General features: G+C 45.2%; 1 protein-coding gene across 1 annotated transcript in view; it reads right to left on the reverse strand.

The window, feature by feature from the left end:
- Nucleotides 1-14389, reverse strand: part of APCDD1L (APC down-regulated 1 like) — a 20618-nt gene extending 6229 nt beyond the window's left edge. The window contains exons 1-3 of the mRNA XM_006024096.3: nucleotides 14321-14389; nucleotides 10687-10747; nucleotides 1708-1882 (exon numbers count right to left, since the gene is read on the reverse strand). Coding sequence (XP_006024158.1) covers nucleotides 1708-1882; nucleotides 10687-10747; nucleotides 14321-14389 — 305 coding nt within the window. The remainder of the gene's footprint in view (nucleotides 1-1707; nucleotides 1883-10686; nucleotides 10748-14320) is intronic.
- Between the last annotated feature and the right edge of the window lie 1049 nt (nucleotides 14390-15438).

A 15438-nucleotide genomic window follows, 5' to 3' on the forward strand; every position in this document is an offset into this window, starting at 1 on the left:
GGCCAGAAAGAGAGAGCGAGGAAGACTGGTGCTGCAGCCCAGTGGTTAGCACACTTGCCTGAGCGGGTATGGGAGGCTGGGTTTGATAGAAAACGTTTGATCGGGGAGTGGAGCCTGGGTCTCCTTCCTCGAGGGGAGTCCTATAAACATGAGCTGCTGGATATAGAGGGGATGACCCTTGGCACATGCCCACCACAGGTCACTGTGCTGCTGCACGCTGGGAGGAGGCTGATACTGTCAGTGGGTGCTTATACACGCCAAAGCCTGGACCGAGCCCCTCCACAGAAGGGCACTTAGCTTGAGGATCTTGGTCAGGCTGGGAGGAGGAAGGAAGGGCAGCAGGCACTTGTCATGACTGAGGTGCGCCTGGGTCCGTGCAAAGCAGAGTTTTAGAGTCTGAACAACTCTTAAGTTTCAAAGCTGAGGCACTTGCAGAGTTTAGATGCCTCCAGGGAGAAGCAGCAGCTGTGCAGGGGATTTCAGGGCCATAACATTAGATGAAAGCATTTATATTCTGCCTAAATTCTACTTAAGGCACCTAATCCTTCCTTTGGATCTGGCCCTGAGTTCCTTTGAGGATCTTGCCCATGGAGACTAACATGTTTTAACTCTAGAGTAACACTGGGCAGATTTTCCTAGCAACTGGAGGAGCTGTAGTGGCAGCGCTGACTGCAAGGCTCCATCTGGGTCAGAGGGAGAGGGCTGATTAGCCAATTAAGGGTGGCTAGGAGACTATAAAGTTGCTGTCTGGGGCTACGATTCTTACTCCAGTTTGGGAGTTTGCTCTGTTCAGATGGGGTTGGGCATGGGCAGCAGCAAGCAGCTCTTTTAGTTTAACTTGTAGGGTGACTAACCGATAAGTAGAATGGAGTCTGGAAACTTAGTTGAGCATGGGTGTTTTGTACAGGTGTCTGGAAGGTAATTTAACTTGGGGGCTATGGCAGTCCTCAGCACACATCCTGATCTCAGAGGTTTAGCTTAGGAGTGCAGCCCAAGTGGGGACTTTTCAGGAGGTTTCTGAGGGCTTTTTTTCCTCCCCTTTGCTACATCTAGGAACCTGCAGCCCAGGCGGGAAGCACTAGGGTTTGATGTCATCACTACCATGCTTATCGGTGGATTTTGTTCCATTGTTTGGAGCAGAAAGCTTCACTAGTAAAGGCTCCCAGAAATAGCCAGGCTCATGACCATGCTGAAGCCTCTTCTATAACCAGATGGTATAAATGATACAGAAACCTGAGCATGGCTTGCAATAAAGGGGCAGCACCTGCCCCTTTCTCCCCAGCAGAGCTAGTACATCATGGGACGAGCGAATCTGGAAGCAGAATCTGGTTCTGGATTTGCAGCCTGTGCCAGGGGCAGAGTGGAGCTGCTAACAAGGATTTGAGTTTGGCCTCATTTTAAAGTAAAGAGCTATCTGCAAAAACAACTTTGTTCCAGCTGCACTGATTGAACCACCAGCAACGATGTTCCCCTCTAGGAGCTTAATTTGGGGCTGGCTCCCAGCTGCAGACAGTTCACAGGCATGTCCTTACACAGGGCCATCACCAGAAGCACGTACATACACTTCAGCTGAATGCAGTGGTGAGCCCAGTCTAGCGCTGCTGAGGAAGGCGACCTCGCCGCTTGCAGTTCAGGACCTGGGGAGGAGGAGCGGGGGGGAAGGGACAGATGGTTTTTCAAAGCCACCTGAGCTTTTGGGATGCTCACCCTGTAGAAATCCAGTGGCCTTCCAGCCGGGGCGGCAGAAGAGCTGAAATCCTGGTGCTGTCCTGAAGGTGGCGCAGGTGGTACTGGCACTGTGGCTCCCACTGCAGCTTTCCAGTGCTGTGCTGCTCAGCCTGAGAGGTGGGGACATCCCATCGCTTCTTGCCAGATGCATAAGCTTAAAAGAAGAGAGAGGCTTTCAGAGTGGATGCAATTGCTCCTGCATTTGAGTTGCATCTATTGGTTTAATTAAAGGTTCTTGGAGCCCTGCCTGTTCTGTTTAGACCATCAAGGAGCTGCTCCTTGCTAGGTCACACTAGGTCTTTCTTGTTCCTGCCTCTACATTTCTGGACCGGATCCTTCAGATTCAGGCCTGACACTGCTTCCCCCTGTCCTATAACTTGACACTATGAAAAAAAGCAGTCCTGTCTGTAGCGATGATGACTGTCACAGGCACAGCCTGTAACCAGCCTTTCACAGCTAGGTCATGATCCCCAGCATTATCAGGTCATCCATTTATTGCTCCTTTTGGAGTTTGGGTAATGAGCTGAGACAGCTGTGGGAGAGGAGAAGACAATTTCATGATAGCTCTTGATTGGGAGGGTGGAGTCGGAGAACAAAGACTGCCTTGCAGTCCCAAAAGCCCAGCAATCAAGGCTCCTTAAAACATCTCCAGCTTGTCTACATCATGAGTAGCATTAATGTTCATTATAATGTGTTCATCAAATCCCATGACACTGTTCTCTAAGATATATAGCCCTCTCCCAAAGAAACTTGTGCATGTGCCTAAATTATTCAGGTAGCCAGGTTGTAGCTGTATTGGTCTAGAGAAAAAAAGATACAGGACCTATAGTAGAAACAATCTCTTTTATTAAACCAACAAGATTTTTGCAAAAAAAATGTAAAGAATTTTTTTTTGAAAAAATCTTGTTGGTCTAATAAAAGCTATCATCTCTGCTACAAGTCCTGATTGCTAAATCATTCAGTGCTTTAAGGGACATGTGTCAGCATGGTTTTGTCATACTTTGATACTTTTCCTCAGTTTGGTGCGGATTTTACAGCACACTTCCAAGAAGGTAATGTTTATGTATTTCTTCCTTTTAGGAAGATGCATTTTAGTTCAAAGGCTAAAAATGTTTACAACAGAGGAGAAGTAAGATGCCAAATGTAATACAGTGCCTTTCACCTCAAATGACCCTAACATGTCATTTATACCAGAACTGCAGCCAGCTCTGGGCTGGAGGAAAGCACGAGGCCAAGGAAGTAACTGATATGCAATTCGGGTGAGCAAAAGTCCTGCTAGGAGGAAATGTGAGTAGAATACGACCCCGTCTCCAGTCATGTTCTGCAAGACAAATACCAAAACGCTTATTGTAAATGAAGGTTGGGGCAAGGCCAAAGTGTTTTAATTGTAAAGGCAAAGCTGTTACTATCATTGCCTCCATTATACAGCACAATGGCTGTTTTGCCTGACATGCTGAGTGACAAGAGTGCTCCGTACTCTGCTCACTGCCGTCATAAGCGGCCAGCTTGCTGCCCACAGCAACGAGGCTGGGGAGCGCTCCTTCAAAAAACCCTCCTTTTCTTCACAACATCTCATACACCTGCACGCAGATACGTGTCTTGACACAACAGGGAAGCGCTGAACCTTGCTGATTTCCAATTAGATCTGGCTGCATGACACTGCAGAGCCCCAAGTGGACGATCACCTTGGATGGGCCCCTAGTCTAATCCAGAGTGATCACCGCACCGTAATCCGTTAAGTGGCGAGCTTCCCAGATCAGGCACTGCATGTGCCTAAAGCAGAGGTCCCCAAGAGAAAGCCCGACGGAGATCTACTGAGTGCCTGAGGCCCAACACCTGCAACAACAACAAAAGCCCTTGTGTACCCAGAAGCTGCTTTTGCTCGCGCAGCTGGCACATGCACTGGGCACATGCTGTTCACGACTCACAAGAAGAACTAGTTAAAACAGAAACAGAAGGATTTTCTCTCAAGTCACAGTGTTAGAGCTGTATAATAATTTTTACTTTACTGATCAGCTAAGAGATTAATGGAACCCTGTTGCTTTCAGCTGAGTTTCCAACAGGTCTTTGCTCTGCTCTCGCACTCTCCCCCCTTCTTAATCTATTGTGGAGGCAGCAACAGAGACAGGGAATTACAGCATGGGAATGTGAGACTTGCCTGTCGCCCCCCAGAAGGACGGTAATTCTGTCACTTACCTCATTTCCCGCAATAACGGATGTTATCGGCTTAGAGGATATGTGAATGCTCAGCTAACTCCTGAAGACCTGCCTTAGACTTGTATTCATTCTTTACTTGGGCAGACTTCTGGTAGAGTCATTGGGAGTTTGCCTGAGTCAGACCTGAATAGGTGTGGGGCCATTAGGAATAAATGAGAGAGACCTTTCTCATGTAAACTCCTGAAACTGTGACTTTTTATCCCAAGGGTACAGTTGACCCATCTAACAAAGAAATGTCCCTGGGTTCTGGGTATCACTCCAGACATATTCAGCTGCATTCATTTCACTAACCCAGTCAGAGTCTCTTTTACTCTGGCTGAACTCTGAAATTTAGCAACCGGCTGGGAAACGTAGGCATTACATTCAGCTATCAAAGCTGAGAGACAGAGTTGCTCCCTAAGCTTTCTATAAAGGAAGAGGAGAGTTTAATATATTGGTTATATAGGCTAGGGACAGAAATTACACATAAGCTGGTAGAAGTGATTGGAAACCGGTTCAAATCTGTAACACAAGAGAAGCTCAGTGCTCATAAATCACTTTCAAACCAGTTTCAGATAAACCTGGATGGATGTAGTATCAGACTTAACTGATTTAGGTTAAATCAGTTTACTGAACTTCTGTCCCAGATCCCCTCCAGACAACTCTCAGTCCCCCAGCATCCCAGGACGCTTTGCAATTCCCCCACAAACCCTGCCCGTGCAGGGTGGGCCGGCTAACTTTGACCCAAGCTGTCTGCTCCAGCCAAGCAGGGAGGCATGCTCTAGCACCCCCCAGCTTCTGGCCTCGGCCACTGCAGGCATGTGGCTGCATTTCTGGGATCAGAAGTGAATGTCTGTTCACTTGCTTACCCGTTCAATTTACATATCTTAGACTAACCTGCGAAGATTGCATCAATTCAGGATCGGGCATTTTGACTATCTGTATTTGGCCATATTGACTGGCTGGCTGATACCTCAGATATTTGAACAGCCCATACTTCAAGTTAAATACCAGACTGCCTCTTCTTAAAAACTTCAGGAAGAGACTTTTGGGAAGGATTGTCTTCCACCCTGCCAGGGCTGCCTCTGAGATCCCATCCCACATAACCCAGTCACATTTGTGCAAAGCCTGTATCCTTATCTGGAACGTGACCTCTAAGAAGCAAGCCAGTCTGTCCCTTATCTATCAACTTTCTCCCACAGATAGAAGTCCAAGTACCCTGGACTTTTTGAAGAGGGCTGCATAAAAGGATGAGATGAAACAGTAATACTGGAACTGTCTTTCCAGGTGAAGTAGTGCAGATCCTGCATGGAGGAGCCTCGCACAGAACCTAAGATGTTCTTTTTACCTAGAAAACTGCCCTTGATTTTTGTTAGAAGCAGAATTATCCATTGACCAAAAACGCGGCATGACAAGGCCCTTCACTTGGGAAGAGAAACTCAGTAATCTGACCGTATCAGAGACATGCCACCTCCCATCGGGAGGGATCGGAGCCTGGCTTGTGGAAGGGAATTCATCTCTCTGGTGTGAATATTTGTTTTCAAACACAGCTAGCGCGCACAGACAGGGCATGGTCCGCTACAAACTGCAGCAAGGATTCAATGGCTGCCAGCAAAAATCCCACGGAGCGGCAGTTCAGTACACAATGTAAAATGGTAAAATGCATATAAATGCCATGGGCCAGATCCTCCACTGAGATAAAAGAGCAAAGCATTAGTGGCCTATGGAATAATAAGAGTTTACACTAGTGCTTCTGGGCAATTTACATGATGCTCAAACCCTCACTACTACCCTGAAAAAGTAAAATTTAATTTAGGGAAAACTCCAAGTTAAATCACTTGCCTGCTCATTTTTCAGCCCCTAGATTTGCCACAGTTAAGCATACAAATCCCTGGGAAAGTAAGACAGCCTGAGTCATTAAGCTTCTCATGTGCAATTTCTGAACACCTGGGGAAGCTGAGAGAGTCTTCCCTTCAAAGAGGATTTTAGGTTTATAGGTCAAGTCACCTTGTCTGTAAAACTGCCATTTGCACTAGGGGAAGGGCAGTCAGTCTAAAACACCACTGCCCAGACACTTGAAACAGGGTTATATAGCTTTTACAGTGTGAATGCTAAAAGGGACATGAGCACTTTATATTTAGCAAAGGGAGCTGGCATCCCCGCTAAATGCCTTGCATTAGTGTTTGTTGAAGAGAGCTGTTGACCTGGCCCATGTAGTCCGAAATGAAAAAGGGATCGTTTTGAATGACACAACCCAGTTCAGTGAGTTAACCGCTGCATCCTGGAACATTAGGAGCTTTTATAGGATTAGCCAACATCACCTGCATCTTGAAGCTGTACGGTGGCTGTCTCACAGTTGAGTAGTTATTGCTGGGAGTCAAGTGGCTGAGTTCTGTCCCAATATTGCCATCAATTAGCCTAGTGACCTTGGGCAAATTATTCACTCCCCTGCATCCCATTTTCTTCATTCATCCTCAAAATATGCAAAACTTTGCCTCACAGGGTGTCATGAAGCTTACTTAACTAAGGTTGGATTGAAGGGTCTCCACTGATGTCTTTCAATGAAAGAAGGATTTGAATTCAGCTACTTTTAAAAACTAAGTGAATTACTTATTCTACAGCATACAGTCAAATATTTTTTCTGACTTTAGGTGGTAGAGTTAACAGCCCAAATTTTACTCTTGGTTATAAAACATAAAAGTGGAGTCACTCTCTAGGTATTAATGGAGTTAATCCACATTCACACTTCTGTAATAGAGCAGAATGAGGCCCAGTGCTATCCAGCAAATGTGTGCCTTGTTTTTCAATCAAATCTCCTGTTTCATTGAAACCGGCCTTTATCCACTTTTGCTAGAACTGCATAAGTCTATGATGCTTTAGAGCAGGGATTTTCAAACTACTTTCATTTGCAGACCCCTAAAAATTTTTAATGGAGGCACAGACCCGTTTGAATTGTAAGTGTGGGTATTCGCACACTTTTGATTGATCATATTCATCTTTCATGGGCCCCTTATACATAGTCTGCAAACTCCCAGGGGTACGCAGGTTGAAAACCATTGTTTTCGAGCAGAGATTCCCAACCACTAGGCCGTGAAGGCACGAGCCCCCCATCAGTCCACCCGGGTGAGCAGCTTCCGCTACCGGCAGTCACATGCGGGGTTAAAGCTGGGTGGCACAGCAGCCCCGGGAGGGAGGCAGCTGGCTCTGTGCGCCTTGTCCCACTCCCATGCTGGTCCACAGTATAAAAAAGGCTGAGAAACACCGTTTTAGAGCACAGGCATTTTCACTACCGAACCACATTATTTTGACATGTTCAATAGGAGAAAGGCATTCTTATAATTGGGTGTAAAACTCAACAAAAGAGAGAGAAAGCATGCAAAAGAGAGAGAGACTGCCAGAAGTTAAAAACTTGACTCCACAGCAGTCCTGAACAACACTCCTGGGTCCATGCACCACCAGACTTCAAAACAGCTACTGCTCATGTCCATGTATAATAGCTGGTCCTCCTCTCGAATACTCTGCAGATACCCCCTCCTCCCCAGAACCTGGAAAATTGCAAAGTCAGGTCTGAACATTGCAGTTTTGGACCATTTCTATTCTAAATCAGAGTAATATAAGATGTCTGCCATCCTGCCATTCAAGCCACTGCCAAAGGTAGACAAGAACAGCTTCTCGCTCCTCTCCAAAGTAAACCCATCGATGGATCCACTTACTCTTTGGTTTAAGGGACATGCAAGGAAGAAGGTTCAAGCTGGGAAAGAAGGAAAACATCCTCTGACCTCCAGGGCCAAAATGATCATTAATAGGTACGGACCTATCTAAATCTGTGATCACCATGAAAAATGGCATTGGCTGAGATTTCCCAGGAAATCAAACAAATAAAAATAAAATAAAATGCTGGCCTTTTCATACCTCTCCACCAATCAGCGCTGAGGGGTGGTGCCACGTGAAGGGCAGCCAGAAGTCGAGATGGTGGCTGCCCCCATGTCCCTCCTCCCCCTGGGGCCTCTCCACCAGTCAGTGCCAAGGGGTGGGGCCACTGTGAAATGACCATAAAATGAGCATTTCAGACCGCAACCAAGCTGCGAAAATTTCTTTTTCTCACGGCGAGTTAGGTAGGTCACTATTACTAGGAGAATGCCTGTCTTCGACCCCTGCTATTCAGTCCAAGAGACAGAGCCCTGTATGCACAAGGAGCTCTTACTGCACACGTACATCAGCTCATTGTGTCAGCCAGCGACCCTGCTTGGAGCCCGACCTGGTGTTCACTGGTGTCACTAGCAGCTGGATCAGACCCCAAGCCATTTGCAATGACCCTATTCACATGAACACTTTAGGCAGGCATTTTGCACACTCATTTGCACATTCATCCTTTCAAAAGGTATCAACTAACAAAGTGGCAGGGCCTGCAGACCTCATTCAAACCAGTTCCCATAAGAGTTAACATGGGACTTCCTTGGCCAAGGGCTACAACTGCTCTAACAAGGTCGTACTGTGCACAGCTCTCCCACTGGGTACAGGCAACCTGCTCCACCGATTCCACTTCTCCGCTTTTAAAGGTGAGGGGAAACCCTAGGAAAAAATATTTTAGGGCACCCTGTTGGAGGTAAATTTTGTTTTGTGTTTTACCAGGCTTTGGGAAAAAAGTTGCACTGAGTCAGACATCTTTTTTCCTCTATAGCTAGAAAGGAACATGCCTACGTTACTGCTTGCAACAATATTAGTTATTATAGATCAACTCTCTCCAGAGCTAAATTGCTTAATCTGGTAAATGTTATTGCCTCCTATGGTCAAAATTTATTATTTCCATTTATAATTCGAATGTTTCACTTAGTCACCCATTTGCATGGATGAGATCAATGACCACAGTCACAGGGAATTACATACTAGTTTATTTACGAATGACACAAAACCTTTAAAACACCGTGAGGAACGTTCAAACTAGCACAAGCCCATGAATACCAAAAGCACACTGATGTATTCTGCATAAGTGAATTACACTTACTCGCGCAGACTTTATTAAATAGCAAAGTGGCATTTCTCGGCCATTCCCCTGTTCCGAGAGCATGCAGAATGGATTTGGGGTTAGCCACTAAAGGAGTAATTGTTCTTTTAAAAGCAAGGAAAATGTTTAGCAAATCAATTTCTTTTACATTTGTGTAGAGATTGGAGTTGTGATATTTTTAAAACACTCCAAATAAGGAGCTTCCCAAGAGCACGACATTGCGAGGAAGAGCTAGATGTATATTAAAATCACTGAAGTTATAAAACTTGAATAGAATATAATGAGAAAATGAAGAACAGCACAATTTTGCCTTCCCTGTGTCTGTAAACAAAGGCCTCAGTTCAGAAAAGCATTGACCCCCTAGTTCAGGACAGCCACAACCCTGGCTCAGGAAAGCACGTAAGATTAAGCACACATCTACTGGCTTCAATGGGTCTTAAGCATGCACATGAAGTTAAGCATGCGTTTAGATACCCTCCTGATTAATGACTGCCTGCACTGTGAAGCCCAAGTGTGATCAAATAGTTAAAGAAGGAAATTATTTGCCTGGACTGCACCTTATTCACTGCCTTATTGTTTAACCTTTGGCCCTCTCTTTACCCATCTGGAAAATGGTCATAGTTATTCATAGCTATCTCCCAGGTCTGAAGCTTAATTCATGAGTGTTTGTTAAGTGTCTTGTGTTGTTATCACTGTAGAAAATGTGAAGTGTTTCTTCATTAACCTTTTTAACAACAGACCAGCACATAAGTTGCACATGGTGAAATGCTCTACAGTTGCAGGGTACTTCTCCCAAATTTTTAAAACAGAACAGAAAAGAACCGCACATTAAACTGTGTAGATCTGAATTTTGAGATTTGCTGGTCTAAAAGACCACATGGAATCAACAAGATATTTTACACAACAAATTTTCAAGCTCAGTTCTTCCTCCATGACTTTTGGTATATTAAAAAAAACTGGTGTAGATACCATGGAGGGGTCTTTTCTTTTCTTTTCTTTTCTTTAAGAGTTAACTGCTTTAGCTTAACTTCCTTCTACAAATGTGCTTCAAAACCTGTCTGTCTCACCCATCACAATGTATCTCATCATTTGCATTCAGCTGGTGGCACTCCTTTCCCTGCACACAGCACAGGAAGTATCTTGTTTATCCAGTGACAAGATGAATTTGTTATGTCCAGAGGCAGTCTGATATGAAAGCAGCTGTAGTAAATCCATCATATAGTTTCAGACAACCACGCTTGGCTAATTGGTATTGTGATGTCATTCCAGAAGAGTTTTCTGTCCGAATATGCTTCAATCTAAAACCCCACCCTCACAATTCTGACTTCACTGGAGAAATATTAAAAGGCCAAATGCAAACTGAGTCTGCTTCTTTGCTCACCTGGCACGCCTGGATGCTGCTGGCTCCTGCCTGGATGTGAGCAGAGCAGAATTTGACCCTTATTCTTTTGAATCTTATGTTTTTCATTTAGACCAATTCTGCTGAACTGACTCACTTAAACAGAGATGCTGGAGCTGCAGTACAAGCTCTCCCTCCTACAAAATGCCAGGGCCCACCGAGTCCAGAGAAATACGAGAGGAAGGAGGATGTTTGCAGGCATCCTCAGCCCTGGACCTGCCCAGCTCAACACTCAATCCCAGCTTCGTGCAGTGAGAACTCTCTCTCTCTGCATATTGATACCGGACGGATGTGAGACAAGGCAGATGGTATTTGGGGTAGGGAGTGTGGGAACCGACAGAGCCAGTCTCTCCTGTACCTTGGAGGTCTTCCTTGGTATTAACTCTGTTTAAATAAAAAGGCTTCTCTGGTGGTTTATCCTGAAAAAACAAAAACAGGCCTAACCCCGTATACAAATGAGATTACAGCGCTTGATCCTCCCTCTCATTGCAAAGATCCTATTTTCTTTACTAACACGGGATCAGGGCTGGAACAAGGAAACACTCAACTCCAAGTAATTTAAGATTAAGCTGGCATCACCCAGTGTGTGGTGAAGTCTGGAGAGTGAAGGGATTCAAGGGAAAGCGTACAGGATGGATTTGGGGAGGGAATGGCTGTCTAGCACTCGCCACCAAAGCGCAGCGTGCACAACAGAAAGGCACACCCAGAAATCACAGCAAGGAGCCAGAGACGCGTGCTAATAAAACTGCACGTAGTAGCAGGAAGCACATTCCACCGAGCGATCTCGACGTGCTTTCATCCACGAATGTTACGCTAATCAGAATTTCCCTTTTTTTTTCCCCATTATACCAAAGCGGGGTTTACTCATTTATACTTGAAATACTTCACAGATAACAACTCGCTTTCCTGGCTGGCTGTGATCCATAAGCAATTCACTGACTTTTTTTTTTTTTTAACCGAAATATCAAAAATTGGAAGCGCTTTTCCGCAGCCAACTTGGTCAACAGGGGGGGAAAAAATGTCCAGAGGAGAACTTTCAAGCAATGCCATCTGGGCATCCAGCCCTTGGTAGGCTCCACCATTGTGGTCAGCTCAGTGGTAACGTGTATTTAGCTAAGGGGGTTGTGCCTCTGCCAGTCCGCACTGGCCGGGATGTTTGGGGCGCTTCCAGGATAACGGACAAGTGTGCTCAAGGGGATTTGTCCTGCTGTGAACTAAGGCCAGTTCCCTGTTGAAGTGCCTTGAAACTGCAGAGCCTCGTTAGTAGTACAAGGCTGCTCCAGGAGCCTGGATGTTGATGCAGTCAGCTTTGCTAATGGTGCAGGCAAACTAACTCAGTACATTTATGTCTCCAGGGAGAAGCTTGCTATAATTCAAACACTAGGTCAAATCTTGGGACTGGTGCTGCATGATGCAGTTACGTGAATCATCCCCTTATCTGAGATTCATAGAAATGGGTAAAACCAGACACGGAGCTCCCCTTGTGGTAATTCCTGATGCTTACATGAACCTGCGGGACTCAACACAGAGAGACAAGGGGGTTGCAGAGATTTAAGAACAGGAGATAACGGATTTGTCTCCCGAGTTCAGCCTCAGGAGGCTGGAAAGAAAGCTGGTGAGCTGAAGTAACACTGCTGCTTTGTGAGCTATGTTAAACTCTGACCTGGCTTGCTGTAAAAGTTTGGTGCTGGGAAACCTATGCGTAAAACCAAAACAGAGAGAGAGGGGGAGAGAGAGAAAGAGGAAACCTAAGTTTATTTTTTCTTCCTGGAGCGCTAGCAATTGTGCGGATTTTTGGTTCCACGGATTCAGTTAACGAGACCATCTCTTGCCTTCGCGAGGCCTAAATGGCGGGGTTCGGGTCACGGCATCGCACGGCATTAGAAAAACAAAATGTAGGCTGGCATCGAAGGCTGGGTAATATCCTGGCGCTATAATTGAGACTCGATAAAATGGAAGCGTTTCACAACCTCGAACTGCAATTCATATTTTTGACCGTAGTGAAAATCACACCTATCTCCCTTAATTTAGAAGAGATGGAAACTTAAAAAGAAAATCAGGCACCTGGTTTTAAACAGTCCTTTCAAACTTCTGCGTGCCCCAGCAATTTGGCCGATCCTGCGTCAAATGGCTGCAAAGACACTTTATTAGTGGCCATCATAGCCCACTTTAATAGTGATGGCTAAGCATATTTTTTCCTGGAGACCTTTGAAGAGAGAAACTGGTAATCAGACGACGGCTTGGCGATGAAATGCCAGCCTCATTTCAAATGCCTAAATCACTCACATGGATCATGAGCACAGAAGGGACCACCCACCACATCACATTAACATAAATATAGCGTTTACTCAAAGCAAAATGAGTAAGGGCACTGGCAGGAGTTGAGAGTAGAACAACAGAAATGATTAGGGGGTGGGAGGAATTGAGTTACAAGGAAAGATTAAAAGAGCTCAGCACACATAGCCTGGCAGAGGAACAACTGGGGATGGACATGATAACAGTCTATAAATATTCAGGGAGTATAAACACCAAGGAAAGGGAGGAATTTCTTCCCATGAATAAAGGGGTTCTGTTGGAAGTGAATGAAGAAAGGAACAATGTAGGCTGAATAGCGGGGTAAACTTTTTGACATCCAGGATCTCTCAGGCTGCAGAAGCCAATTCGCTTGGCGTGGTTCGGAGTAGAAGGCACAAAGCACTAGTGAATGTGTAATAGAGAGAAAGCCCGCCTTGGCAGAGAGCAGGCCTGGCAGCTCCAATAGCCCTTTTCATCACGAACTGCCTTGGGCCAGAACGCCAGCTCTTCGCTGTCACTGCGGAGCCGCTGCTCTCCCGAGAAAGCCTATTGTCTTCAATTGAACTACTTGCTTAAGTAATTGTTCATCAATTGGAGCAAGAGTTGCACAATCTGATTTTATTAAACTGGAAGGAAAACAGTGAAGGGCCAGATTTTCAAAGGCACCTAAAAATGCCGTTAGACACTTAACAGGGTGTTGGCCTCTCAGCCACTTTAGCACACTTGAAAATCCCCCAGAGTCAATTTTAGGCAGACGAAGCATTTACAAATCTGCTCTCGGGGGGCAGAACCATCCTTTTGATCCATGTTTGTACAACACTTAATATAATGGGATTCCTGCTCCATCATGATAAAACTAATAGGAACAAACAGTGTTGTCTACTAATGACGTGAGAGTATTCTCCTGGATTCGACCACTTAAAGACTACCAGATAGAGGATTATGAAAGTAAGGGACCGCTCATAAAGAAAATGTGCTGCAGTTGGGTCATGTTAGCAAGCATCGTGCTGGAATATATTTCAGATACATATCTCAGTTGATATATGGCACTACACTAGGGACATGTATACCAAAATAAAAGAACAAGGGGAAAATATTTAACTTAAGAGACCACAGAAAAAAGGGTACTTGGTTAAAGCACAGCATTAGAGTTCTTTCAACATGTGTTTTTGGGGCCTGGGTGTGGTTTCTAGATAGCCTGAAATTTCAGTCTACTGTTTTGCCTGTCAACATTAGCCAATTTTTGATGCATTCCAGTTCTCTTAAATGCTGTCGATGGATACTGAAATTAAAGCCAACATTCAACCAGCATGCAGCATAATCTAATAATAGGACTTGTACTACTTGAAATGAACAAAGTTTAGAGCATTCTGGCCATGAATTTCTGCTGTCATTTATATTTTCATTGGCCTTTTCCAGGCGGCCTAACGGAAAAAAAAAGTCTATGAAAACCTTTGAAAATAAAGTGTCATTGTGTTTTGTTTCAAGAGGACAAAGACAACTCTCAGAAGCCAGAACCTGACAGTGATCCACCCCAACATCTCAAGGACATCTGTGTGAGAGTAGCCTGAATCCCCATGACACCAGTGGGATTGTCAGGCGTGCACTGATCTTGGGATATAAGGTTAAATCCTGGCTCCTTGGGAGTTTGCCACTGACTTCAAGGAGGCCAAGATTTCACTCTCTTCACTGCTCACCGTGATGTCAGTGGGTGATGTGGGCAAACCTGCAACAGTAGCATGGGATACGGATGAAGGAAAGGACATGACCCGTCTTGGAAGTGCATAAAGTGCCGTGAGTGGATGTTTTGTACGTGGTTCGGTGGCCGACCTTACTACTGTCAGCAGTCACAGTGAGCAGAAGCTCACCAGAATGGAGTGCCTGTGCATGTTTTTTTCAGAAGAAACTGTAAGAACCAGCATATTATCTGCTAAGGTAAAAAAAAAAATACTGTTGTACTTGAACAAAAAAGTAATCAGATCAAAAGGTTGGGCTAAAAGGTTAAACTGCATATGAAAGTAAGCAATTTAGATAATGAAGGAGCAGACAGGACTTGCTCTGCAGAACCCTCTCTTCTACAGCTCTCCCGCATGTCTCATTTTGCAGGCTGTCATTCAGTTTAATTGCAAAGCTACCTATGCTCCACAGAAATCTGGTGCCCCCTTGCTCTTACCATTGTAATTCCTTCGCATCAGAAATAAAGGATTATGAGCCTGGGGCTACAGAAAAAGTTAGTTTCTCTGATAGAAGGAATCCAGGAGCACATTAAGCTTCTTGTCTGGATACTTTTTTGTGCTCCTCAGTTAGGGTCTTTTGTGCAATGCTGCGTCCCTCCTGTGAAGCCGGACATTTCCTTCACTATAAATTGCTTTCCCCAGTTCCTCTAGTTGCACCCCACTAGAGGTGACGCCTCCCTCACTTCAGTCTACTTCAGACACTGCTTGTTTAAATCCTTGTGCAGCTTTTCTTGTCGTCTAATCTAACCGGGCCGCTCGTTTTCTCCAAAAGACGCCAGCGACAAAACTTCTGTTGCTCTCAGTGGGAGCAAAAGACCCTTGAAAAAGATACTCAGCTCAGATCTGAAACTCGCTAATGGAAGCTTTCCCACTGACTTCCAGGCAACTCTGAGTGGGCTCTCCTCTCTCCCTCTTTCATACAATGCTGAAGATAAGGACGGCATGCACTGCAGAATAAACAATGGTCACCAGCAAACCAATTGCTCTGAATAGGTCACTGCCTCTGATTTTGTCCCTGCCTTCACCAAAGAACCCCTCGTCCTCAAAATGTCACGAGCAGCGTGTTCGGTTTCTACTTA

Source organism: Alligator sinensis, unplaced genomic scaffold, assembly GCF_000455745.1.
Source record: "Alligator sinensis unplaced genomic scaffold, ASM45574v1 scaffold970_1, whole genome shotgun sequence".
Classification (NCBI taxonomy): domain Eukaryota; kingdom Metazoa; phylum Chordata; order Crocodylia; family Alligatoridae; genus Alligator; species Alligator sinensis.